The sequence below is a fragment of the Anser brachyrhynchus genome, assembly GCF_964034855.1.
Source record: "Anser brachyrhynchus genome assembly, chromosome: 1".
Taxonomy (NCBI): Eukaryota; Metazoa; Chordata; class Aves; order Anseriformes; family Anatidae; genus Anser; species Anser brachyrhynchus.
This window is the reverse complement of record NC_137694.1, coordinates 26,892,141-26,919,231: the sequence shown is the minus strand read 5'-3', so window position 1 is coordinate 26,919,231 and position 27,091 is coordinate 26,892,141. Positions and strand designations below refer to the sequence as shown.

The following is a 27,091-nucleotide window of genomic DNA, read 5'->3' as shown; positions in this document are numbered from 1 at the left end:
GCAATCACAGAATCACAGAATCATCTAGGTTGGAAGAGACCTCCAAGATCACCTAGTCCAACCTCTGACCTAACACTAACAAGCCCTCCACTAAACCGTATCACTAAGGGCTACATCTAAACGTCTCTTAAAGACCTCCAGGGATGGTGACTCAACCACATCCCTGGGCAGCCCGTTCCAATGCCTAACAACCCTTTCGGTAAAGAAGTTCTTCCTAATATCCAACCTAAACCTCCCCTGTCGCAACTTTTGCCCATTCCCCCTCGTCCTGTCACCAGGCACGTAGGAGAACAGACCAACCCCCACCTCGCTACAGCCTCCTTTAAGGTACCTGTAGAGAGCGATGAGGTCGCCCCTGAGCCTCCTCTTCTCCAGGCTGAACAAGCCCAGCTCCCTCAGCCGCTCCTCGTAAGACTTGTTCTCCAGACCCCTCACCAGCTTTGTTGCCCTTCTCTGGACTCTCTCGAGCACGTCCATGTCCTTCTTGTAGCGAGGGGCCCAAAACTGGACACAGTACTCGAGGTGCGGCCTCACCAGAGCCGAGTACAGGGGAGCAATCACTTCCCTAGACCTGCTGGCCACACTGTTTCTTATACAAGTCAGGATAGCATGTTGGGTTTCTTGGCCACCTGAGCACACTGCTGGCTCATATTCAGCCAACTATCAACCAATACTCCCAGGTCCTTCTCTGCCAGGCAGCTTTCTAACCACTCATCTCCCAGCCTGTAGCTCTGCTTGGGGTTGTTGTGCCCCAGGTGCAGGACCCGGCACTTGGCCTTGTTGAACTTCATACAGTTGACCTCAGCCCATCGCTCCAGCCTATCCAGATCCTCCTGCAGAGCCTTCCTGCCCTCGAGCAGATCGACACACGCACTTAGCTTGGTGTCATCTGCAAACTTACTGAGGGTGCACTTTGCAATGGATATTGCAATGGATATTGCACATAAATTTGGTGTAAGAACACACACGCCACCAGCCACCTCTCAGGGTTTCAGGCTTTCAAAAAGTACTGTTCCCTACAAAGTCATGATATCCCATAAGATTAAAGTAAGCTAAAATCCCCAGTCCAGAGAAATGGAGTTTTTAAAGGGCATTCTATCAGCATATTGGTTATTTCTACATCATTTCTTGCACAGGTAAAATGAAGACTTAAGTAACAGGACTTACATCTTAGCTACGTTTTCATGCAAGGTAAAGGTTGATGGTTGTTGCCAGTCTTGCTCCAGGTTTAGTGATATTTTGTTCTGCCAAAATAAACATTCTGACACCTTTAATACAATGACCTCAAAACATTTTACATGGGACTGTAAAATTCAGGTGTATTTGTCTGCTGGTGTATTAACCAAACGATGAACTTATGAAGCGATTGAGGCTGATTTCATTGCCTTTTATTTGACTTCATAGAGCGAGTTCCTTTGCAATAATGAGGCTTCCTTTTTTTTTTTTTTTCCAGAACACTGAAATATTTTCAACGTTATTACACGGTGAATTTGTAGACTACTCAAAGGATCTCTGAATCTTTCAAAACACCCGACACACACCAAAAAATAATAACATGTTGCTTTTAGGTTCTTTAAGGCCTAGAATGTGGCCTTGCCCAGACTGTGAACTCCATTTAATTTCACAATGAAATTTTAATAAAAATTCTCCTTGGAGCTCACCTCTACAATTAGGTGTGAAATTTTGCTTATCCAGCCTAGAGCCAGAATTTCCAGCATAACCACTGAACTTAAAGTGTGTACATACATATATATATGTGTGTGCACTGTGTGTGCATGCGAGTAATGTGCACACTGTAACTAGCACACTGGCAGGGCTATCCCCACCAGCACTGGGTGTATGCCCAGTGGCACGACTGTTTTTTACTACTAACCATGATCATTACATTAGTGCTGTACACATTAACGGGAACATTATTTTGTCCAGACAAATAGCTTTCTGGATCCTCCTCATCTTTCAATGCCAGCTGTGCTTTCTGGAGTTGCCCTGCCCATTTTAATGATTAAAGCTTTTCAAAAAGAATTTCAGATTTAAATGACTGCTCTCTCAAGACCTTTGAAAATAAAAAATAAAAATAAACACATGATTTTTTAATATTCTTTAAAAAACAAAACAAAGCAAAAAAAAAAAAGCACATTAACCTGACTACTCGCCTTGCTTTATTGCCACGGTATGCTTCTTGTCTATTATTTTTTCACGCACTGTTTGTACACACTAAGGTTCCTCCAGTCTTTTCCATTTTCACATGGAAATATTTTCTGTCACCTGTTCTACCTTCTTTTCGTAAGTTATTTTTTCAGTACCGTGCCTGTCTCTGCACTTCATGGGTGCTTTTCCATAGCCTTCCAGGGCTGCCTTATCAGACTTAGTGGCACTGGCCCCATTTCTGCTCTCTGCTCCTTAGCAAGCTGGCTGTTCCCTGTCTGACACAGCTCCCCAGCATCTCTCCTTCATGAGGCCACAACTTCAGGGCCTCATGAGCCTACGCACATTTCCAGCACTTTGTTGTTTTGTGCTGATCCGAGCCCAGAACACAGACCTGGCACAGCCTGCAACTGCCTCCATCAAAGGCCAATGCACTCTTAATCAGCTGCAAGTTTGTGCAGCGTGCATTCCGAGAAAAGCTCATTTGGAAGTCCCCATTGGAACTGAAAGTATAACTCTGAGCACATTTATATTAGGTTTATTAAATTTAAAAGAACATAAGAGTTGATAGATTCTTTAGAATGAAACCCAATTGTTATTAAGACACGGTATTGCTTTCTCCATCAGATTTCTGCAAATGTTTCAGTAAAATTCAGTAAATGAAAAATAGGAAATCTTATCCTTAGGTAGTTTAGTGTCCTGACTCCAGCTGTCATTGGGCTGGAATTACTTTTCTTCGATTCTTCTCATAAAAAAAAATAAAAAATAAAAAAATCAGTGGTTAGTATTAATAACCTTTTATAAGTCCTTAAGGCAAGTTTTCACAAATATATACCTAAGACATTAGCTTTGGCTCCTTAATAGCAGATGAGACTCTTGCAGTTGAACGCTTCCTGCTGCTCTTTGCTTTCCCCTACGGGCCAGTCTCTGCCCAACACACCTCACAGCCCAGCGCTGTAAGGGCCACCACAGCACACACACCACCCCACAGCAGATGGGTGGGCAAATTCACCTCTGGTAAAGCCCCAAAATCATCCTGGCCACAAAGTTTTCCACGGAGGAGTCCCTGCTCAGGGCCCAGGCCTCAGCCCAGTAGGCCGAGCGCCCAGGGCATGGCTGTGAGCAGCACCAGGCCCTCGGCAGGAGGCCGTAGCAACCCCCACATTTGGTGGCATCCAGTACGAAATGGCTCATCCTGACGTCTCGCCGTGTGCCCGGTGGCAGGAAGGACTTGCCGCAAGGAGCTCAGAGTTGTGTGTTGGCTGGGACAGCCCCAACAGAAGCAGCTCCTTCCAGCGCGGCAGCGGTTGTTAACACAAACCGTGCAACAATGCGGTTATGTGGAGATGTGAACACTGCAGAGTTTGTAAGAGTCATTGAGCAGCTTCTGTGTAACGAAAGGCGAAGGCAAAACCGGCGTAAATCCAGCAGAGGCCTCGGAAGCATTCCCTGCGTGGACCAGGCAGGGCGGCAGTACCCAAACGTCATGTCCGGGACGTCCAGCCGGCGCTCTTGGGCGCCTTGCAGGTGTGGACATCCACCACCTCCAGGCAGTCCTGGCAGCGCACGGCGCAGCACCAGTGGAACTTGCACTCGCATTTCGTCATCCTGCTGACGCGCGAGGTGTCGTAGCCTCGGCCGCAGCACATCACCTCGCAGCTGTCCATGCCGCGGGACGTCTGGTTGCAAACCCGGCCGGCCGTCCCTGGGGACCCTGCAAGGGGAAGGCAGCGGAGGTCACTCAAAAGAGCAGGGGGTGGGTTTTAAGGGAGGACAGAGAGCATACAAAAACAGGAAAAAGAGACATCGTTTGTGAGGTATCTGTTCCTGCAACATCACATTGCTCCACACAGGAGCTGTGGGAGGGCTGCCAGACCCCAAACCACTACATCCAGGGCTGCAAGGGACGCGCTGGGCAGTGCCCCTGCTGCTGAAGGTTGGAGTCTCTGCCAAACCCAACACCACAGTGGGCATTTTGGGTGCTGGGGCACTGGGCCTTGGTTTACATACCCAGTGCACACCAGCCCAGGGGGTTGCTGATGATCTGTGCTACCACACATCCCCACTGAGCAAGTACAAAGGTTTCTGCTCCTTCCTGATACAGAACGCATGAAATTGATTTACAGCCTGCTATGGACAGAAGGAGGGCAGGGAGACATCCCGCGCCTCTCTGCAGCTCTCTAGAGCAACTTGAACAGCTCTGCCCATCCCCAGGAGGCACAAAGTGGCTGGATTCACCCCTTGAAGGCATCTCCTGCCCAAACTGCTACCGTGCCACACATCTAACACAAACGTATCTCAGGGTTCACTTTAGTTTGAGAGGGTTCGACAGATTATTCTTATCCACCTGAAAACTTCATAGAAACTCATTGCTTAGCCTAATTTCAGGCAGAGCCATAAGATAAACATCGTGCTGGCATTTTCTTTAGACCAAACAATAGCTATATTCTTCCGTTCTTGGCCAAAATGGAATCTCCTAAATAATGACTGCAGTCACTGAATTGATTGGGAAAATTTTACAAAGTGTATCTGTGTGGTTTTATTATCACCCAGTGGTACAGTTATTTCATAGGTGTACATGAAAAAATTAACCTAAGAGAATAAAATGCATGCAGATATTAATTCAAATTTGCATGAAGTAGGATAGCAAATCATTCCTAATTAATAAAAACCTGAGATGTAATTTGTAATTACTGAAAATCCAAGCTGCATTAACTCTTTTTTCCCTCCCTATGGTGCACTCATGGTTGCACGTGCCATCGCTGCTGTACTGAAGCACTTCAGCACGTACCAGCATGCGCTGTCTGACAGTTTTCCCTGTCCCCACTGTCCCCAGCACCAGGGACACATCCCATTTTTTGGCCCTGGACCCAAGCACACAGGCGCTGAGTGGTCTCAGGCACTGGAGTGCAGCCACCTTCTCAGACCGCCGTCTTTCATGACGGGTGCATGACTAGCACGGTGTGGGAGATTTTGCTCTTTTTACATTGAATCAGGACACGCTTCAACTGAAGTCCTAGAGGAGAGCTTCAGTCCCCCAACGGCAGCTCAGCCTTCTCTCCCATAGCCTATAATCCATTTCACTTAAATATTTAGATATTCATTGGGCCACAAACAGAAGCATACACCTGGAAAGCTTTGATTTCAAATGACAGCATCACAGAAAGGCCGAGGTTGGCAGGGCCCTCTGGAGCCCACCTGGTACAAGCCCCCGCTCAAGCTTGCTGCTGTGGCCAATACACGAGCTGAAGGTGCCACCTCAGGAAGGAGGTGGCCCGAATGGAGGGCCACATGCCTGGCTCCCTTGCTGGCCAGCCAGCACGGAGCAGGAGGAGAGGGCACACGGAATGTGCAGTGTGGCTGCAGACATGCTCTGGTCCCCAGCCCAGGCTGCTCTGCCTGGCTAGGCTCTGCTGTCCCCATCTCAGCCCTGTCCCCAGTTTGCCCAGCTCTGCCCAGCACCGGGGCAGGAGGGGAGCTCGGGGACAGGCTGAAGTCTTTTCTGTTTGAGGGAACACCTGACATCGGTGTAGAAACCAGTGAAGGACCTGGGAGGATGCAGAGCTGCGTGACTTGCCCGTGGTCACATCGGAAGCCTGTGGCAGAAACAAACCAGACCCTCCTTGCAGGCTACCGTGCTCGCCTTGATCCATGAGGCAGCACAAAGAGCAGGAAGAGCTGCGTGGTGCTGTGCTCGTGCAGCCCACAGACACAACTATCGCATCCCAGGCTGTGCAAAATGCCTTCAGCTGAATAACCACGTTTATAGGGGCTTGTCCTGGGGGTTTACCATGCTGATGTGGCCCAATAACAAAGTCCTGGGGTGCCTAGGCTGTGTGTTGTGGTATGTCAAGGACAATAATCTGTAATAACCGTGATTCGGGTTAGATTTCAAACTGCTATGGGAGGAAGACCTCACGCCAACCTCTGCAATAAGGTCAAGGGGATTCATCGAGAACTGCTGTGATGAGGTGCGGGAGCTTTCCCGGGAAGGTGCAGCAGCATTCCTCAGCCGAGGCACAGGTTATTTCCCAGCCCCAAAGTTCTGATTTCCAGATGTTTGAGGAAATCACACAGCAGCCAAGAGAACCTGAATGGGAAACTCCCACCGATTTCTATGGGAGTTTTGCCACTGACTTCAAAAAGAAAATGATTTCATCCCTTAGCAGACAGTCAAAAGCCAGTATCATCTGATGTCACCCACCACACACAACCAGCAGTACTGTGCCACTAGGGAAGGAGACCACATCATCCACAGAACCTGGTGAAAGAGTAAGGTTCATAGCAAGGCTTAATTCCTGAGCAAAGCCAATGCTTTTGAGAAGTTCAAAGAGCCCCTTCAGCATCGCTGTGGCTCTGCTGGAGCCTGAGGAGAGTCCCTGGTCGCCTGCCCCCACCAGGGAAAGCAGGACATGGAGCAGCCCATGCTGGCACTCCACCACTGGGGACTGACAGACACCTCCAACTCTTTGTCAACATTCAACACACACTCAGCTCGCCTCAACGTAAAGCTCTTGCCGAAACAAATTCAGCTACGACACATGCACACACAAAACCCATTCCCTTTCATGAGACAGAGGATGAGCAATAGCTGACAGAGCAGCCACACACATCACGGCACTCCTTGGAGGTGCTCCAGCACCGAGGCCACCAGCAGAAACTGAGCAAAAGGGCAGGATTTTCTGTTCCTGCCCTGCTACCTGCAGTGCACCTCCTCATCACGTAAGAGGCAGGACTGTGTTCTAACTCGCAGAGAGTTTTCGTGCAACCTCTTTGTTTTTAGTTCAAGTTTCAGAATTGCCATGCCAACACACAACATCGTACCTGCCAAGATATCCACAGGTTTGAATACTGCCAACTTTATGGCCTGTACATCAAACCCTTTCTTTCTTCTTGGTTTGCACAGTTATTTTCTTGAGCAAACATATGGAAAGTTGAAAATTACTTTCTCTCCATTCCTAAAGCACTACAATGACTTTATTTCTCTATAACATGAGATTTTCCCTTCTGTTTCTATTGATTAAAAATCTGGCTTCAAGCAATAAAGTTCATTACTCAACATGCACATTAAATAATAATAATAAAAAAAAATTAAAACCCTGATAACAATAACCAAGTTTCCACACTTGCATTTTGGAAAACAAATAAATAAATAAAAGCAAGTATTGACAGAAAAGCGACTCTGAAGGTACTTTTTAAGTCAAGAAATACGAGGGCCCTACACACACCAGACAAGTACAGGCGGGTCTGAGGGGACAGGCAGCACCCTCGGGAAGCAGCCTTGTCTGGAAGACCCGGGGTTTTGCAGGCCAGCAACGAAGAAACAGAAACATATCGATAAAAGAAGAGCTTATCCAGATTCAGTTGACAGTAAATATGTGTCTGACTCCAATTCCCATAGCCATTAATAGCTGCCACAGTCCTCCAGCTCCAAGAGGATCCTCGGGCGCTGGTGTGGCCTGTTCCTGAGGGCAGCCCCCAGGCCCCTCAGGGACGAGCGCCTGCCCTGACTGAGGGCCGGGACTTCGCCCAACGCCTTGCCGGTGCAAACGCTGGGAGATGTAGGCCAAGTATTCACACAGGGAACAACTTAGCGAAAAGTTTCTGACAGAGATCAACATGGGTTTCTCTCCACAGGTTGCATACTTCGAGTGCTAACACGTCTCACCCAACACCAATACTTTGCAGGCTGTAATTTAATTTCACATTTTTCTTTCACTCCAGATTTGGCCTTCCTTATTCATCTCAGAAATGTAGCACATGGCTTAGATGGGGCGGTAAGGGATAAAAAAATAACCCTGTGAAGGAGTCCCCAGCCACAGCCACATGCCCACTTGTCGGGGACTCGGGAGACTGGTACCACACGTTCCTGACCCAGGTGTGCCAACCCCAGCCCATGTGCAGGCAGAGGCAGCGATGCTGGCTTTGATGGCACCCAAACTGGGACCAAACGAGTGTTGGGAGAAACCTGTGGGTAACTCAGAATAGCTTGGGGTACATCTCAGAAGGGTTTTCAGCAGGTCCTGAGAACATCTGCACATGGGCAGGACCCATCTCTTCGCTCCACCACCATCTTCAGGGGGCCAAAGCCTTGCTGCTACCACAACAATTGCAAGAAGTCAACCCTTGCTCAGCAAGGTGATCCTGCTATCTCATCCACCTTGGAGAAGTGCTCTCTCAACTTCATCCCAGCTACCCCAAGCACATAACCAAGCTCAGCCTGCACTAAACCCTGGGGTGAGTTAAGTGGGAGTCTCCCTGTAGAAGGAGGTTTCACCCAAACACTGCCCAAGGTTTTTGGTTGCTCTGCACAAATTAATTCTTAATAAACCTGATGGACTTTTTTTTTTTAAGAACACATTACTCTGCTTTAACAGACTCTACAAACAACAGCCCATAATAGAGGACCTACCAGTTAAGAGGACCTACCAGTTAACTGGTGATGTCCGTGATATGGCTGCTCATGCGCTTATTCCCAAAGCATTCTCCGCTTTTGCACTAGTATATTCAAAATGTGATAAACTTGCTACAGTTTTCAATCAACCTAGCCTGCATGGATGGTGAAGTGGCAACATTTTAAAAATTAACCTGTTTCTACCAGAAGCTTACAAGCAGACAAAGGAGGCTTTTGTTTAGGGCATTTCTGAGGTGAAGTTGCACATTAGGGATATACTAGTACATGCTACACCTGGGATGCCACCAGTGAAACCTTCACGTTATTTCCTTTTGCAGCATTATCATCTCTAAGCAGTCTCTCTGTGTATAGTCCTGGGTATGCTTTTATTGATTTTAGCAGTTGGCAATTCATGTTAATATAAGGGAACACCATGCAAAGCGTGTCAAAATTTGTAAGTTCACAACAAGGTTTTCAAAAGCCCTCTTGGATGTCCAACTTCTGTTTCTATTGAACTATGAGTATAAAAACGTAGGAAAAAAAAAGATTTTTGCTTCCACATGAGCAGAATCCAGTGACTTCTGAACACTTGTGAAACCATCCTTTGGTCCTTTTTTAAAAGTCATGAAATCTTAATGCTAGATAGAAGTGGTTGGCTTATTATGCGCTCTTGCTATTAAGCGAGTTGCTATTAGTGGTTTCCACAAATTATCTCTCTCCCAAAAGCAATGACTCCTCTTTTCCTTCTAGGAAAAAAATAATAATACTGCAGTTTTCACTTTGCAGGGGTGATTCATGTACGTACGTCCAACTGCCCCTCCCGGACAGACTACTGGGGTGTATCCAGTGACAGCACCCTCCGATGGCTGCCTGCCACCAGAGAGAAAAGCCAAAGCTACAAGCTCCGACAGGAGGAGGCGAGATGCGGGGTTTTTTTGGATAGATCGCTGGTGATACAACTCCTGAGTACCTTTAATTTACTGGTTTATGTGTATTAACACACCCAAGCCACAGAGGATACTGGCTTTGTCATTTCACAGTTTGTGAAGCTGTCTCCTGGTCAAGCTGCAATGCTTCATAAAATGTGCTCTGGGAATCCTTCGTTCAGCCCTGATACTAATCAAACTCCAGATTCACGGTTTTTCTGAAGCACTAAATTGCTTGAATTCCCTGGAGAATGAAAGGCAGAGCTATATTCAAGGGCATAATAAAGTACAGTGGTATTACATTTAGCTGACACTGAGATGCTGTCCGCATATTTCCAAACTCAAACTTCTATAATCTCATTTAATTTAACCTCCAATCATCTAACAGGGCCAATGCTCTGGAGTGCTCAACAGGGCAAAATAAAACTAATCAAGAAAAAATGCTGCTCAGCTGCTGATGTTATCTCTGTTGAACTCAGATCAGCTTGTGTTTATCTGATTCTTTCTTTGCTCCATGAGAGTAGCAGGCAATCCCGCAGAATTGTTCCCTTTCCCATTGAAGGTTTACTACAGCTTTCCAAAAATGTGCTCTTCAAAACAACCACATTCTCAGGATTCTGAGCGGCAAAGAAACGCCTCATCTGAAGTGTTATCTGGGGATGAGCAAAAGCATATGTCAGGCTGCGATCTCCGGGTGGGCCTGACAGCACCAGGCAAGCGAGCAGAGCACACTGCGGTGACAAACGCCCAGTCTCCTCCACGATAACAAGCCTGACATGTTAGGCTAGGCTTACTGCAGAGATGATTAAATGGCTTTTTGACATAGAAGTGGCTCGTGCACTGACTCTCCTTTTAAGGGGAAAAATATCACAGATCTTACAGTGAGAAAAGCAGCTTCAAGAAATGAGTTTTGAATAAAACCTGGTCTGCAAAGAAATCAAGTTTTGAATAAATCCTAGTCTCTGCACAATGCCACAATATGCCCATTTATTCACCTGGATTAAAGTATTAGATTTTATGGTATCGGTCACTACTCAAGGAACAATATGCTCTTGTGCAGGTAATAAGTACCACCTGCAAAAGCCATAAATAACATTTAAAATTACCTTGACTACTTAACTAACCAGGAACACTACACAATGTAAGTGTACTGGATGAAATTCTGGGTTCACTGGAGTCAATAGTACATGACCAGGATTTCACATATTGTTCTTATTTAAGTACAGTTGTTTTGCAATGCCTGTTCCAAGTAAACTTGGATTGTAAATACACAGTGGTGCCAAAAAGAGCTAAGCTGCGTTGCTATCCAGATACTTATGGATGTGTCATACCGGGTGCACTCTGGTACGTTATACAACCTATTAATTAGTTCCACAGCATCTTTCATACATTACTCAGTCTCTCTCTCTTTTCCAAATTTGTTTTTTTTTTTCAGTTGTTCTTTTTTCTTTAGTTGTTTTTTAATTCTTAATTGCCACATCAGGAAATGCTACAAGCTGCTCAAGAGCTGTTAGCATGCTTAGCGTTGCTTGGCAATGCCTTGAACCCTGGAACTTTGTTAAGGGTGCCCCTACTGAAAACCTCTACTGAAACCTCTGAAAGCAGAAACATTCAGTGTTAACAGCAGCCCTGAAACTTCATCTCTTCCCACTGGGGCTGGCACGACTCTACAGAACACATGATAGTAGTCACAGACCGAGCAAAGGCTGACTTACAGAGAGGAGTAAGCACTGTGTCTTTGGATGCAGGGTGCTTTGCCCCACTGACGTGCACTCCTGCAGTCACCTGCGCTTCCTCCAGCCACCTTGCACCGCGCTACGGTGCGCTGACTGGTGCCAGAGCAGAGCTGCCAGATCTCATGCCTGTGGGGAGAGGGGCGTCTGCTGCTAGAGACTGTCCACAATGAGCTGTGAGGAATGTGCAGATAAAGGACACCTGTCTCTTGGGACTTTACAATACGGAAGAGACGCAGCGTAACTGAGATGGTTCCATGGGGACAACACAGGACTCGGTTCTGCTGCAGTTACACCTGGCAGCTCTGCACTGAGCTATGGGATACAACTGTACACGCGGCTGCATTATGGCATGGACCAGCCTCCAGAGCATAGCTCAAACTTGTCCCAAAAGCAACCTTTGCCTTGCAGAGTCTCCATGGTTCCATAGTATCTGGAAGAAACTGCTGAATTGTATTAGAACTGGCTATCGTACATCTAGAGACACTGAGGAGCTATCATTCTTGTGCAGAGCCATCCTTCCAGAACATCTTCCTTCCTGTTTCCTGCTGGTTATATGCATGGATTTATATATATACACTCATTAATAATGATATTTTTTGACCTGCAAAGTACAAATGTCTGAAATAAAACCATTCATGTGTAATGATAGAGGCTTACCTACATCCCTGTCCCTGATACAGTAGTCTGGAGAGCTTTCAAAGTATACCAGGTCATTCTTAGTTGGCTTCTTAAATCTCTTATTAGCCACAGTGAAACCCGTGCCATCTTGATTCATGACCACCTGAATCGCTCCATTGTATTTCTTCCACAGATAATCTCCTGTTTTCCTAAAGTCTGCCATGGCCAGCCAACAGGTCCTTAGAGTGCATGATCCACTCACACCGTGACATTTGCACTCCTGTTTCAAAAACCGCTTCACGGCCTGTTTAGAAACGCAGTAAAATATACACAGGTAAAACAAACTGTCATTCAAGCTTCTCAATCCTTTTCCATTGATCCTGTAATGCCAGGCTTGCAATGGGTCTTGAAACCACGGTCTGTAGTGACACCCACTGGTAGCATCAAGTCAGCCTCGCATGGTGGGTCTGCTCTGCTTGCTTTTCTCAACCATACTACCAATCCTCCGAGGGTGTCCTTACCTCCCCCCCTGCCAGTCACCCCAAAGACCTATAGCACAATGTAATGACAGATCACAGCTCGGACAGAAGGAAATAATTTGGGTAACGGACAGAATTGCTCAGCCCCTCTATAGGTGAAGGTAACCCATTGCACCATTGCTCAAGCTGAAGCACCGCCATACTGAGCGTCCCTATCTCAGCTTCATGGAGCTGCTCTTTGACATGAACACTTATGTTGTATGGAAAAAAAATCCAGAGAATACTGTGAGATTGCCAGTGCTGAATTGTTAATGGAAATTGTATTGCAATCAGGTCTAAATTTACCATGAAAAAGTTGACTAAACAGTCCGACTCATCAAACAGCTCTTAGGCATGGTGTCTAAATGCCTATGCAGATATAGATGGTGTTTTAATTATTGCCTAGAAAATCATAAGTGTTTCATATTAAAGTGTTTTTGCAGAGCCTCTACAAAACACCATATCTAGGCTAGGCATTTGATCTACACACAAGAAACAGGGTATTTGTAAAATGCTTATAAACATTTTAACAAACATTTTAGAGTACGACCTTCGTTAGTTTGCAGTGGAGAGATCACCTTCATCATTAATTTAATGTTTGGATAGCATGAAAGCCATTTCAGCTTCATCTCAAACATTTAAACTATCTATATGATGTTAGGGAACAACAGATGAGTTCGTATACAATAAATATTTCATTCCTAATTCTGAAGACATGGATATTTGATCTATACATATTATGCCTTAAGGGTTCATGAAATACGAACATTTTAGAGTTTGCATAAGGGGAACAGCATCACGGGAAGAAGATAACAGAGAGAAAAGGTGCGTGACCAGAAGTGACACTGATGCACAGCAGGGCAGTGGTTCCCATTCAAGCACTTAGTAATGAAGTAAGAATGTGTTATGTAGCCAAAGTATGTTTCTTTTTCTTTCCAACCTGTAAGCGTTTTTTGTGACTACTTCAAAGGAAAATTAGGACTGGGATTCTGCTCAGAAAGGGATTTAGGCAGATGCTTGGTTTTAACTATCTGAGAAACTACAGGTACACTTAAAAGAACTTGTTGGACTGAGGCCTTGAATACCTGAAGCACATCAGGATGCAGCACTTATTTTGCAAGTGGTGTCCCTGTGCTAATACACAGCATATTACTTTGCACGATTCCTATGAGATTACTATAAATACTTATTCAGTGTATTTTTGAATTAGTAAAATCCAAACAGTCTAGATTCAAGAGGAACCTATCAACACGGGACTCCCTTTTCGGTGGTGTGAAAAGGAGGAGGGCGCAGCTGGTCTCATGCACACCTGGATGCCAGGCTTGTGGATGGGCTGGGGTAGCGAGGTGCCTGCAAAACTCAGCCTACACTACTGAACCGTGGGTGCAGACCAGCACCACTTCCTGTAAAGCAGGCCCTAAAGCATATGAGAATGCGTTGATTATTTTTAATAAATCAAAAAAACTACCTGCTTACCAATACTGTCTTACTATTTTGCATATATATATATATATTTAAATTTACTAATATATTTGATTGTCATAGAAAGAACTTTATGGCATGGAACTAATTCACCCCCATAAAGTCTTTGCTTGTGCTGTAGACTGCAGTCTCTTCTGGGCAGTAACATACCAGCAGCTATATTAGCTTGGTTCCCCCCCAGCTGTATATTACAACCATGCCACTGATCTGAATAGCCTCATCTGACTGTGTTATATATTAGTTGTACCTGCTGGTAATAAACAGGCGCAACAAAGATGCTGTTGGAGAAAAATCATCTGCTTTCAGTAAAAGTCATGACAATTGGATTTTTTTTTCTAATACAGGATAGTTAATATATTTTTATAGTATATTAAGGGAACTTTTTAATACAAAAAGATCAGAATATGAACAATTTACTTCCTACTGAATGTATTAAATTAAGGAGAACAAGACATGAGAAACAAGAAGGCTCTTCATGTTAGAAGTGTTAGGTGTAGCAATATAAAATATCTTTCCGTATTATTTCAGATGTTGCGGATGAAGTCAATTTTGAACACATTTTGAATAATGAAATAGCATATTCCAGCTATGTGCACTATTCTTATTACTTATCACCACTACCACCAAATATCGGTGCATGTCTTCCTCAGCCCTTGCACTAGCAGTGGGCGATACGCCCTATGATATGACTCCCTCCAGTCACTTGCAATAAATAACAGTGAAGATTCTTTTTGTTGAAATTAAATAATGGGATTTTCATACAATGTTTAGAGAAGGGTTTTTGTTGAGAGAAGGTTGAGGCTGAAGCCTTTTGGAGTTACATGTGTTATGACTTCTGTTTTCTTAAAAAGTGAAGTAATTCTATTTTATCTCTGCCCATTCTGTGTGTCAGTTTACCATACACAGAGAGGAATAGACAGTAATGTTTGTGTTTTGTTTTTTTTTAAATTTTCTCCAAGATATTTTGAATTTGCTCTTTAATAGTCCCACCTGCTCTTCAGTGTGGTCTTCAGCCTCTCTTAGGAACTTCTATTTTTTATTAATCAGAAGTAAAACTCCTCCATATATAAGGGTTAGGTGTAAGGATTAGGCTCAAAACAAAACCTCCACCCACACTGACCCTACGAAGACTTGTTCTTCTGTTCATCTTCCTACACAAGGAATCATTGAATGGACTTGGTGTGGGGCACTGATGAGCAACAGCTCTTTCTGTATGTGGAACCCCCCGTCACACTGAACCTTCAAGGGGGATGGAAATGGCATCTTGGTCTTCCACTCATCCCGTACTCTTTCCTAACTGTTGAGACTGGCCAGCGAGAGCCAGCAGGTACCTGCCCCAACACCGTGAGAGCTCACAGCGAGCATTTCCAGGCATCTGGGGGATGGACACCCACCTTCCTTCCAGCCCTGTTGTTGTGCAGGTTCATCAGCGCTCTCGCGTCTTTGCCTTTCCTCTCTTTGGCATCCACGAAGGCTCTGGCGAATTTAACACCGTAGTCAATGTTATCGCTGCAGCCGCCCCAGTCGAAATGGCCCTTGCTGTCCTTCGCAGAGCCTTTCTTCTTGGGATCACAGGAGCAGGATTTCAGCTCTCCTTGGCTACATGCCCTCGTGATAGCAAAAACTACCCCAGCGGAGGAGATGGCGTGGACAAAAGCAGATTCCCGACTGCCTGAAACAAAAAGGCTGCTTTACAAATCGTTGAGGTAGCTGCTCTGAGCAGCTATCCTAACAGTTAAAAGTCAGCTATCCTGGACTTTTTGCTAAGCAAAACTGGGCTGAAATCGCACAAATGCATGTTCCCCGGAGTCAGAATTAGTCATGGCTTAAACTTGGACCCCTCCCTGGTAAAAGCTCATCAATATAGTGTTGGAGTTGGAAAACATTAGAAGTTTGTTCCTGATATTGATTAATTTACTTTCACGGATCAGTTGTTTTGCACAGATACATGAACAGGACAGCTGGTGTTTCTATCCTGTTTTGTCGATTTAGAGAAATATATGAAGTGCTATTTTAGAGAGCAGTTTAAGAAGTCATTAAACAGGGACACTGAAACGACATGTACGTTGCAAAATCCTGCAACTGACTTTTGAAACTAGCTTTTCCTCTTCTGAGGCACTTGGAATAATCTTGCATGCTTCAAAGACAGTAGTGAGAAATCTTTGGGGTCTTTTTCCTGAAGATAAGTTAAATTTAACTTTTCTGTCTATAGCCAAGCCTGGTGGCCTTAGTTCATACAAACAAGTTCCATGAAATCAATGGCACTGCTTGTGTAATACTACAAGCAGGATTTGACCTCGCAGATGTGACTTCCACACCCCAACTGCTCAGGCAGTTTTCCCTCCTGTTAACGAAGTTATTTTATTTTATTTTTATTAACAAATTTATTTTATCAAAGACCGTCTATATTTCTAGCCTATGCCTTCTCCAGGGTATCTATTTCAATGCAATGACTGCTTAGGTTTATTTTTTAACTCTATCTTAAGATGTAATAATGTACAATACAGAGCTGTACTGTATTGACACAACTCTCTCTATGGTAACGGGACATTTTCAGCCTCAGGAAGGTTGGAAGGTTTTTTAGCACACAAATTGTGCAGTAGCTGGGGCCACTGGCCCATGATACCCGTTCTGAGCAGTCACCACCCTTAGATAATATCATCGTAGTAAGCAGGACCCCAAAGAGTCAATGATGTTACCTGTAACTCCATTTTAGGGAAAATACAATGACTTCAGCATGACACTATATAACTTACTACTGAGTTTTTATATTCCAGCAGCATCTAGATGCTTCAAATATGAATGGCTCCTTGAGTTCTGTGTGCTGTGCAAACCTTCAGCAAACGACAGCTAAAAATTTGCAAAAGCACTGGGCAAACCCTGCTTTTTCCTACACTGGCTTCAAAATCACGCAGAAGAAGTCTTGTTACAAATCACGCTCTTTGGAAGATTTCATTTCTGAGAAAACATGTTCAGAAACATTACAGCTTCTTAGCGTGTTAATTAAAAAGAAACACGATGTCGTTGGAAGAAAAATGTTTGAGTTTATTAAGTTAATCAAAAACATTTCATTTCAAATTAGAGCAATATCAGGCCATGTTTCCCATTGCAATCACTGCCTAATCAGGCTCAGCGTACAGCGCAGAAGCCTTGTGTCTAAATTCTCTCCTATAAGCCTGCAAGTGAAAATTTCAGTTTGGGGCAAACTGCGTTTTGACTTGTTTATGACATAACCTCCTCAGAACCAGGCCGTGCTCCACCAGACAAAAACCTCATCCAAAACTTCAGCTGAAAACTGCGGGTGACGTCGGCGGTGACTCACAAATAATTGCTAAGGGAGCACGAAGATGGTTATGGGCAGTCACCGTTCAGCAGCAGCGGAGGCTGGCACTGAGCGGGGCTGCACGGGTGAAATCCCACTGCTCGGGTCCCTGTGGCAGGAACACAGGAGCCCTTGGAGAGGCTGCATGCTGCTCCACGCTTCCCAGGAGAAACGCTGCAGCAGGGACCGGCTTACGGGAGGGGTCGTCACCTGCCACCCCAGTGAGCTGGGATCCTCTTGGGATGCCAGCGGCCCCTTCCAGCACCCACTGGAGTGCTGAGGTCCCCAGCTGGGGCTGGGCAGCTGCGCTCTGGAGCCCCTGTTTCTCTGTAGCCCTTTTTGGGGTGCATTATGCGCTGAAGAAAGGAGATGTGGGAACTGTATGGCCAACTGCTAAAATACCCAAATTCTCTTTCTGAACCAAAGGTCTTTATGCTTTGACAGTGGTTTTTAAGCAAAATAGCACTCTTGTCACAGGATCCCAGAATGGTTTGGGTTGGAAGGGACCTTAAAGACCACCCAGTTCCACCCCCCTGCCATGGGCAGGGACACCTCCCACCAGACCAGGCTGCCCAAAGCCCCACCCAGCCTGGCTCTGAACACCTCCAGGGACGGGGCACCCACCCACAGCTTCTCTGGGCAGTCTTCCCCAGTGCCTCACCACCCTCTGAGGGAGGAATTCCGTGCGATGACAGCACGCCTCACCTCGCCCTTCGCTTCTCTCCCGGGGTGCCTCAAGTGCTGACAGAGGGAGAGGCCGGTGCGCCCCATACCCCCCCGTCCCGCCCCACACCGCCATCCCGCCCCCGGCCCCCTCACCCCACTCACTGCGCAGCAGGACGCGGCCGAGCAGGCGCTGCCCCCTCTCCAGGGCGCTGCAGTCCCAGCGGTGCCGGCGGAACTGGTGCTGGCACTCGGCCGTCCAGGCGGCCACGCCGCGGCCGATGGAGAGCATGGCCTCGGGGTGCCGGCGGCACAGCTGCCGCTGCCGGCTCACCAGCCCCGGCACGTTGTCGCACATCACCCGCGACGAGCCCACGGCCCCCATGTACCTGCGGGAGGCAAGCGGCAGGGCAGCGGCGGCCCCGGGCTGGGGCAGGGACCCCCCTCACCCCCCTATACGTCCCCTCAGGGCGGCCCCCGAGCTCCGGGGGTCAAAGCAGCCCAAACCGGCGCTTAAAAACAAAATAGAAGCCCTGACTAAAATTAAATTACATCACCATCTGTATCCAGATGTTCTCTATTAAGCCCTGATATGCTTAGCGAGGTACCGCGCGTAGAGCCCGAGCCCTAGGTATCTTCCGAAGCGTTCCCCCAGCGGGACACGTCCCTCTCTGGGACCTTTCCCCCCCCGGAGGGTCGGGGCTCCCCGGCTTACCACCATGAGGAGGCGACCCGCGGCGTGGCCCAGAGCAGGAGCAGGGGGAGCGGCCCCCAGATCCCGGCGAGCAAGTTCATGGTGGGAAGGCGGCGGCGGCGGCCAGCATCGGGGCAGGCGGCGGGCCGAGGGGAAAGCCCATGGAAGGAGGGGGCGCCGAGGGCTGGAGGTGGCTCCCGGGGGGCCAGGGGGTCCCCGGCGGCCTGGGCCGAGCCCCGCTCCCCGCTCCCCGCCGAGCCTCCCCGGCAGGCGCGGCACAACTGAGGGGCTGCTGCGGGCTGCCGGCGGACTGGGTGGGTTCGGGTTGTGTGGCGTTTTTTTTTTTCCCTGTAACGCTGATGGATGAAATGATGTCAAGAGACACTTGGGGGAAGAGGAGGAGGAGGGAACACCTCCGCTCGGGCCAGGAATCCCGATGAGCCAGTTGCTTCCCGCTAACCCTACAAGCGAGCAGCCGGCCCCAGGCACTGCAGTGGGGTCGGCGGCCTGGTGCCGGGATCCCCACAGCCCCCTAGCTCAGGGCCACCACCCCTGCCCCTGGGGGAACCGGCGCTGCCCCCTCCCCAAGCCCATCGTGATGCCAGCACCGGCCCCTCAGAGCTTTCAGGGGAAGCTGCAGGCTGCTGGGTGCAACTAAGCCCATTAGGCAACTTTTTCTCCCGCAGATGCTCCAAACCCCACAGCACACATTGTACGCGGAGGGAAAGGCCCTAGGGTAAGGTCACTAAATAACCCCGGGAGCACGGTGCTCTGCCCCGCTGCCTTCAGGTGCCAGCCCAGGTGAAAAAGCTGGGGAAGGAAGCAAAGAGAGGTGGTGTGGGACCGCTGCTTCAGAAACAGCTTAGGGCTTGTGCTGGGTGCGAGGGCAGGCTGCCAGGCTAGAGCTGGTGAGGAGTTGAGAGGACAGTCACGCACCCAGCCACAAGCCTCTAGCGTTGGAGGAAGAAAATGCAAAAAGCAGAGTTGTATCAACGCCTGAGGCGGTGCCGTTCACCTGCTTCTCAATCTAACTTAGGAAACAACACCCCAAAAACCAACCCAAATCAAAACCAGAAACAAAGCAACTACCCCCCACACCAGAAGACTTTGGGATATGGGAACAAAGCCTGGAGCACAGCACTGGTCCTACAGCAGCACTACCTGCCCAGTGGGAACCTCAGTTCAGTCTACTGACCGTAAGAGGTCTCAAATGCAATAGCTAGGCATTCAAAATCTATTCAATAACATATTATTGATGTGAAAGGAAAAAAAAATCCTCTTTTCAGGCAGCAGCCAGCTTCAGTTTCTGAAGAATAAGGGACATGCATCTTGGACCAGTTAATAGGGACAGCAAACTCCAGCAGGAGTTCAGGCTTTTCTGAGCAGAGGCCACAGCCCTCACCGCTACCAGCCTCCTCGGGTGTGCAGGCAGCAATTGACCCATCGGGTTTCTCCACGATAACCTTCTCGATTAACAGCAGCACCTTCACTTGTAGCAACCCGCAGCAACAATAAATGCTGTCCTCCTCCTCCTCTCCAGAAGATGCTCCGCGTGCAGCCCCAGTGACAACACTTCCAGTGCTGTGTTTGCCTTCAATGAGTACATGTACACAACTTCTTGTCAAGAGATCGTGCCATGTGCTATGCAGATGACAACAGACTAGCTAGGAGCATTGAGAGCCCGACTCGTTCCATACATGCCTTGTAAAATTGAGCTGAGGCTCTTCAATACAGTGAAGATAATGTAGTCAAACCTGTATTTCTGCATTCAGGTGAAGACTGTTTTCAGAAAAGCTGAAGGCTCATCTGGGAAGAATATTTAGTTCAAAACAAAAAACCAAACCCTTAAGTGGAAGACATCTTCTTATATGTATCACAGTATCACAGTTTAGTAGAACTCAAAATCCTTCAGAGAACCCTTTGAGTCTCACTTACAGGGACTTCAGCTCCGTATGACATGAAACTACACTGTTTGCATTAGGATAAGAAATATTTTAAGTCACTAAAGCTATTCAGCATACACACCATTCATCTGATGCCACTGATACCTCATTTCATACCTCACTGCTTATCATCTCTGGTCTGTAAAATCCAGTGCTCTGGTACATGGAAATTCCCATCCCTAGAACAGGAAATATAATTTTCCAAATACACCTTTCCCCCTGTGCCTGCAGAACACAGAAATGACAGCAAATGTCTTTAAAAGCAGAAACTTGCAGTTATGAAACCTACTTGACCTCCAAGGCTTTTTGTCTGTGTGGACACTGCCTCCCTTACGATTACCCTAACAGGCTGCAAGGAAACAGACAGTGAACACAGACAAGATGTGGATCACTCAGTCCCCCTTTCATGACACAGTGTAAGATGGATTTATTCCCAAGAGACTTGTCTAGCAAGGCTGAAGAGTCAAAATTGTCCATCGCATAAGGTCCAAAGCAGTATTTATAGTACTTTACCAGCAGTGCAGCTTTATTTGGGTAAGAGCACCTGTAATTTTTACACAATTACTGGAACTGAGTCTGGAGAAAGCCAGCATAATCAGACATCTACCTGTAATTATTAGCAATAGTTACAGTTTGGGGGGAATGTTGGAAGAGGTTCAAAGAAAGGAAGAGGAAACAAACTGCACAGCTCAAGTTTAAGTCTTGTCCCCAAGAAGGGGGTTGGACAAGGTAAGAAGAGGGGAAAAAAAAACAAAACCAACAAAAAGCCATGAACACAGCATTTCTCTAAGTCAACAGAAAATGTAATAATAATTTAAAAAGCCCACTCTTTCCCAGTTTAAGAATGCACACAGCTAAAATTACTGTCTGCTATTTGCAGCGGGAACCAAACAGGAAAACAAAGGCAATACCTTACTACAGGTACTCCACAAGTAAACTTAAAGAATGGGGCAAAACCCAAAGCCCAGGAAGACAGATGGAACAAAGTCTCTCATTCACAACCTGTAGTTTATCCTGGACACGTGAGAAATAAAATCCTTTAGGTTCCTTCAGATCGCTACAGGATCATCCAAGGCCCTAAATTTGACACAGCAGTCTAAAGATGCAGAAAAGGCCACTGCCTGAATATTCATCAGTACCAAGAGAAGTTAGGTATCCAATGATATTGCAAGGCTAAGTAGGAACCTAGCTGCATCTTCAAGCAACTGTCAGATTTGGCCCCAGGTCCAAGACACTCAATCCCTCTGCACCCCAATTTGCACTACTGTAAAAGGAAAATAATACTTCACAGGCTTGTGAGGCTTACCTGCTTAATGTATGCAAAGCTCTTTAGCATTTTCCTCCCATCCCTTCATAGATGTGCTAATCATTGCATTATTACTATTTCAGGATAATGACTTTAATGTGGTGACTTACAGAAGAAGGCCTCTCAGCAGGGTGATTTTCATCTGAAGGCTCCCGCACCAGGTGCTGGTGGGGGGTTTGAATTTTGACTGCATGGCTCAGGGGCCAGATTTTGCAGTAATCTCTTTGCTTCCTGCCCTATCACAACCATACTGTGATACCTTCTCAAGCAGGGAATTTGAAAAAGGCACTGAAACAACATGAAAGTGAACACAGGACCTTGAAGTTCACTGTTTTAAGCCTGAGTTTGGAATCTGAAGAATACTTTTTTTTTTTAAATGATGAGGTAGGTTAAAGTAACCTTTATTTGGCTTTTATCTTATCCTACTTACTCAGCACAATTAATGACTGACCAATTAAATGAGACATTTAAAGTCCAACATCAGGTCTAAGATGCTTGTTTCTCACATGTGGATTATGCCTTTTTGAACACTCCAACACACTAAGGATGCTGATGGCAGAAAATTTGTAATTAACCTGCATGCTGCCCACAGTCAAGTGTTTGCAATTGTGGTCTTACAAACACCAGAAATAAGCGATTCATAAGACAACTTAACAGGACTGGCTTCTCCCAAATGCATTTTGGAGGCCAGCCTAAGTAGCAGCTTATTGTAGAAATGCACTACCCACTTCATTAAGGAGGCAGTCGATTTAAGCAACTATACAACGAAATAGACACTATTATTTAAAATAGAAATATATTTTGCTTTTATTGTACAAATTACTAGGAGAAGGCAGTCCTCTACTTATTCAATTTCCCTTATTAGATCCATAACGTGGTCTACAGAAACAAAAAAAAAGTTTGCCCAGTGTACTAGTAGTGTAGTAGTAACTGTAGAAGCAAAATGAAATGCATAGTAAAACGTAGTAAATGAAGTAGTAAAGAAATGTAGTAAATGAAGTAAAATGTAGTAAATGAAGTAGTAAAATCAAAGTGTAGTAGTAAAATGAAGACATTTGGAATTTGAAGTATCACCTTTCTGATGACTTTATCTATATAAAGTTAGTTTAGTACAATGTTCAAACCTTTGACTCATTTCTGTCAAGAATATTTTATCGTACCTCTCAAACTAGAAACCACTTATCAGCAAGTATCATACTTTTATTTCCCCTCATAGGTATTTTACAATAGGTATGAACAACAACAACATCCTCCCAACTGGAAAAAACAAAAACAAAAAGATGTTTTGCATCAAACTTCTAATATTTGCCAGCTATCTCATCACTGGACAACTGCATCTGAGTATTTCTGAACTGTATTTAGAGGTAATTAGAAGAGTTCTGTATGTATAACACTGTGTGTGACAAACAGTTAAAACTGCACTTTATAGATTTTTGTATTTTCCATTTTCATGGATTTTTTCCTTTTGTGATGTGTCTTGTTAGTTCTGAACTAATTACAAGGTAGTACAAAGAAACAGAACTATTTTTAAAAGTATTTCCTTTTCTATGCTGTTTCAAGTCAGGATGCTGATACTGTATGTACTTCTACACTTCTGCTGGTAGATGGTGGTGGTGGGGAATATTACTTACCCTCTCTGATCCAAAGTTGGGAACAGAATGGAAAAAAAAAGTTGTATTTGCTTCTAGCTTCATCACTCTGTAGGATGTTCCTTGCACTGAATGAGAAAGCTGGGAGGAAAGGCGGTAAAACAACTGCAATAACAAGCAAACATACTAACACTCGAGGTAATTTTCTAAAACAAAAAGCAGAAAACAACTGTGACAGCAACAGTAACAGCCTGGAGTAGCAATCGGTCTTTTTTATCTTCTCATTACTAGTCTCTGGAGGAAGCATTCAAGATTAAGACTGCACACACCTCTGAAAAGAGTGCTGAAGTATGACGCCCCCATTGAGACTACTGGTTTTTCAGACAGCTTCTGATTTAATAGAAGAATGTCCCTTCACAGACTTTCAGCACTTTTACGTGTTTTTATTGAAGTCTACAAAAACGTAACTGTGATTTAGATGACTTACACCAATTCCCTTTTTTTGCAACACAGCTAGTAGTGTGGTAACCAGACTGAAAACCAGATACAAATATTTTGCTGCAGAACTACGAACAACTCTTTAAATGGAGAAAACCTCAAGAGAGAATCACTCAACACAAAGCTTCTGTAGTGAAAGCTGATCAGATCAAGAAGAAACATGCTGATACTCCTTCTAAGTTGCCTGCATTCTCATAGCTAGGATTGCTATAATCCTTTTAGCATCCTTATAATCCTTTTTGGGATGAAACTGTTAATAGAAGTAATTATGCCTGAGGAAACAGATCTCAGGCATAAATTGAATAGCACAGTTCAGTTGGAAATTACTTTTCAGACTACATGTAAAAAGATATCTGCAGTCCTGTGGCTGTTACAAAACAAAACAACAAAACAAAAACACCTCACCAGAAAGTTTTTCGTATGAATCTATACTGCAAAAAGATCTTTCTCAACGTAACAATCATGATACTTAATATTAAAAAGGCAAAACACACCTGCTTGATCATTTTAAATACAAGCACGCAACATAAACGATACAGTATTATTTGCTTCTGTTTTTCCTTTGTGAACAACAGGCAGCAGCTATTACAGCAGCTGAACAACAGGCGAAAACAAAACTAGTAATCAGTAAAATAGTAACAACCTTATGGCAAAAAAGCAGCTTTGATGAGATTTTGTACCTACTGTCTGTACCAGAAACAAAATCTTAAAGACACCTTTAAGTAAGCACATCTTATTTTTGATTCTAGACCAAATGTACTTACTGGATGCAAATATTATGGATACAATGAGAAACTACAGTAATTTTCACGAGTTCAGCTCAGTTACATACACTGAATTTAAACATAATGTGACCAAGTTTTCCAGAAGTATTCAAAGCACTAAAAAAAACAAGTCAGCCTTTCTTTGCCATTAACTTAGTTATAAAGAAGAAAAAACCAAACCCAAACAATGTTAATGCTCCCATTTTTACTAATCTTTTTTCCAAGGTGGGTGCTTTTTCTGGGAATACCACTTGACTGGGGTCATTCTTCTGTTCATGCTGAAGCAGATGTTAAGTTCATGTAGAAAGCACAACAAAGAAAAAAAGTTAGTGTGAAAGCTTCTGAAGTATGTGATAAAGCACAATCCTAGATTCTCAGGACTGAGATATTATTTCTGTGTGTCCGTGCCCTACTTCAACAGAAATCAATGTGGAAGCCTTTATCTTATCTCATGGGCAATGATTCTGTAAGCAATACACACTAGAAAACAAACTGTTTACAAACTGAATTCCTCAGGAGTAAAACATACTAATAGACAGTACAAAAAATCAACACCAAAACATTTAAACTCCAATCATCAAATATTTTAACCAGGACTTTTGCTATTTAATAACTAGAAGAACTGTTTATTAAAACAACAGTTAAACACGTATTTGATTGAGCTTTCAAAGACTCCTTGATATTAAAGGGAGAGTGGAAAGTACCATACAAGTGCCTGCTCAAATGCCTGCTGAAGTTGAGTGCAGCCTTGTCATGAAGTGAAACACTGGTAAGTCCTGCTTCCCTCCCTTACTATGTAATGCTTGGCAGGCCACCTCATTTCCTATACTTTCAAAAAATTGAATGCCATGCACTTAACGCATACTGAAAGCAAAACCTTGTGATGACGAAGCTTAGGAAATACTACTGCAGATTTTAAGGGAATTTGTACTAACTTACTATCTAAGAGGTTCCACTGGTTCATTTACATTGACACTTTTCATAATAAGTGTTTCAGTGCTCTGCAGTGATTCAATACTGCCCCACCAGAAATTTAGCATTAGAATGCTTCATATTAGTCTTCCTCAGTCACACTCATAACACACTACACTATTTTAGTACAACGGGAATTATTACATTTTTCAAAATAACTGGACGGCTAATGTTTAATGCCTGTTTAACAGTGGGTGTAGAGACACCGTGCTGCATCTTCACAGCTATAAAACCTCCAATTCAGATGACAGCAAGTGCAAGTAGCACCTAACTCAGGTCCTCGCAGCCCCTCGCAACTGGCCTGCACACACGAGGCAGATATATACATGCAGTTGACTTCTGCATATGCAAACAACGGAACATAAAGAGCTAAAGAGTTCTTTGTTAGAACCTCTTAAATGTATTTGGTGTTAAGTGATTTATTAGGAGAAAGCTGTTATATTACATTAAATTTACTTGAACTCCAGGAAATTGCATTAGTAGCATTATACTTAAGGTCCGAGTTCCACATGGCTTCATTCAGTAACAGATTCCTTTCTGACACTGATGCTCCATTTACTCTACCAGAGCAGCCATTCATTTTACTGGCCTATTACTTAACGTGACCCCACTTGACAAGAGCGTATCATTGTGTTGGTCTGAGAATGACTGATGTGGTGCTAACATCTAGCCTTGACCTCTCCCACCCTCTTCTTTTGTCACTCTGCAAAGTTATCTGGAATGCCTCCTATTCAATCCATAAAACTGCAGTATCTTCCTTGAGAGTCAATAATTCCAAACAAAAGATTCCTTAATTAATAAGTATTCAGAGTGGTTTACGCCACAGTGGCTGTCCACGTGCACAAGAGTAGTTCCCACTTAATTCCTTGCTGTGGTAGAAAGAATAAGATTGACCTTCATTTCATATTCCATTCATATTCCTTCATTTGGAGACTCTCCACACTGTTTTGTAACATCCTAGATTATTTCACGTTCTGTTATGGAAAGGTGGGAAGAAGGGTACGAGCGGTGGATGCAGTGATCAAACTACAGCTAAAGTGGCTGAGACAGACCAAGGTACAGAACATTTCACGGATGGCTGTCACATTCAAGATACTGCAGCCAGGTTTCTGTGTGCAATGTAACGGCCTCACTCTCACCTTCTCCACGAGGTCCTTCAGTCTGGCAACTTCTTCTCCCAACCTTTCAACATTGTAAACCACATCTCTGCAGACTTCAATATATCTTTCGGTTGGTGCCCACTGCAGCACTATCTGTTGAGAGTCAGTTATTTGTCAGAATTACTGCAAATTACAACTTAATGCTAATTAGTTGATGTAGTATACAAGGCAGTGTCAGAAAAAAAATGTAACTTTTTTAATGCTAGGTTTTCATTGTATGATTTATGCATGACATTGATCTACTGCTCTTTTAGCCTTCGTGGGAAGCTCCTGTCACCTGAATTCCCCTGTCAGGGGAAACACTGAGAAACAGCTTTATGTTCTTTAATAGGGCAGCTTAACTCTGAAATAAATTTTTAAA

At 44.9% G+C, this 27,091-nt stretch overlaps 2 protein-coding genes across 6 annotated transcripts in view; both read right to left on the bottom strand.

Moving 5' to 3' along the window:
* Positions 1-1,124: 1,124 nt before the first annotated feature.
* Positions 1,125-23,175, bottom strand: WNT2 (Wnt family member 2). The gene is made up of 5 exons (XM_080579358.1): positions 18,520-23,175; positions 17,970-18,193; positions 15,214-15,491; positions 11,859-12,123; positions 1,125-3,859 (listed from the first exon to the last, which is right to left on the bottom strand). The coding sequence occupies exons 1-5, from the start codon at positions 18,597-18,599 to the stop codon at positions 3,630-3,632; spliced, it is 1,077 nt and encodes a 358-aa protein (XP_080435484.1). The 5' UTR covers positions 18,600-23,175; the 3' UTR covers positions 1,125-3,629.
* Positions 23,176-24,230: 1,055 nt separating this feature from the next.
* The window catches only part of ASZ1 (ankyrin repeat, SAM and basic leucine zipper domain containing 1), a 39,644-nt gene continuing 36,783 nt past the window's right edge, over positions 24,231-27,091 (bottom strand). For all 5 annotated transcript variants that reach the window (XM_080579322.1, XM_080579324.1, XM_080579323.1 and 2 more), the window contains 2 exons: positions 26,710-26,823; positions 24,231-24,876 (listed from right to left, as the gene is read on the bottom strand). In XM_080579322.1, the coding sequence (XP_080435448.1) occupies positions 24,730-24,876; positions 26,710-26,823 (261 nt within the window). In that variant the 3' untranslated portion in view covers positions 24,231-24,729. The remainder of the gene's footprint in view (positions 24,877-26,709; positions 26,824-27,091) is intronic.

Bases quoted from the DNA above. Each gene is read 5' to 3' on its own strand.
- WNT2 (XM_080579358.1), bottom strand. From the start codon at position 18,599: ATGAACTTGCTCGCCGGGATCTGGGGGCCGCTCCCCCTGCTCCTGCTC. The intron at 18,194-18,519 runs GTAAGCCGGGGA...TGCCTCCCGCAG, and splicing joins CGGGTCGCCTCCTCATGGTG to GTACATGGGGGCCGTGGGCT. The intron at 3,860-11,858 runs GTAAGCCTCTAT...TTCCCCTTGCAG, and splicing joins TATCAGGGACAGGGATGTAG to GGTCCCCAGGGACGGCCGGC.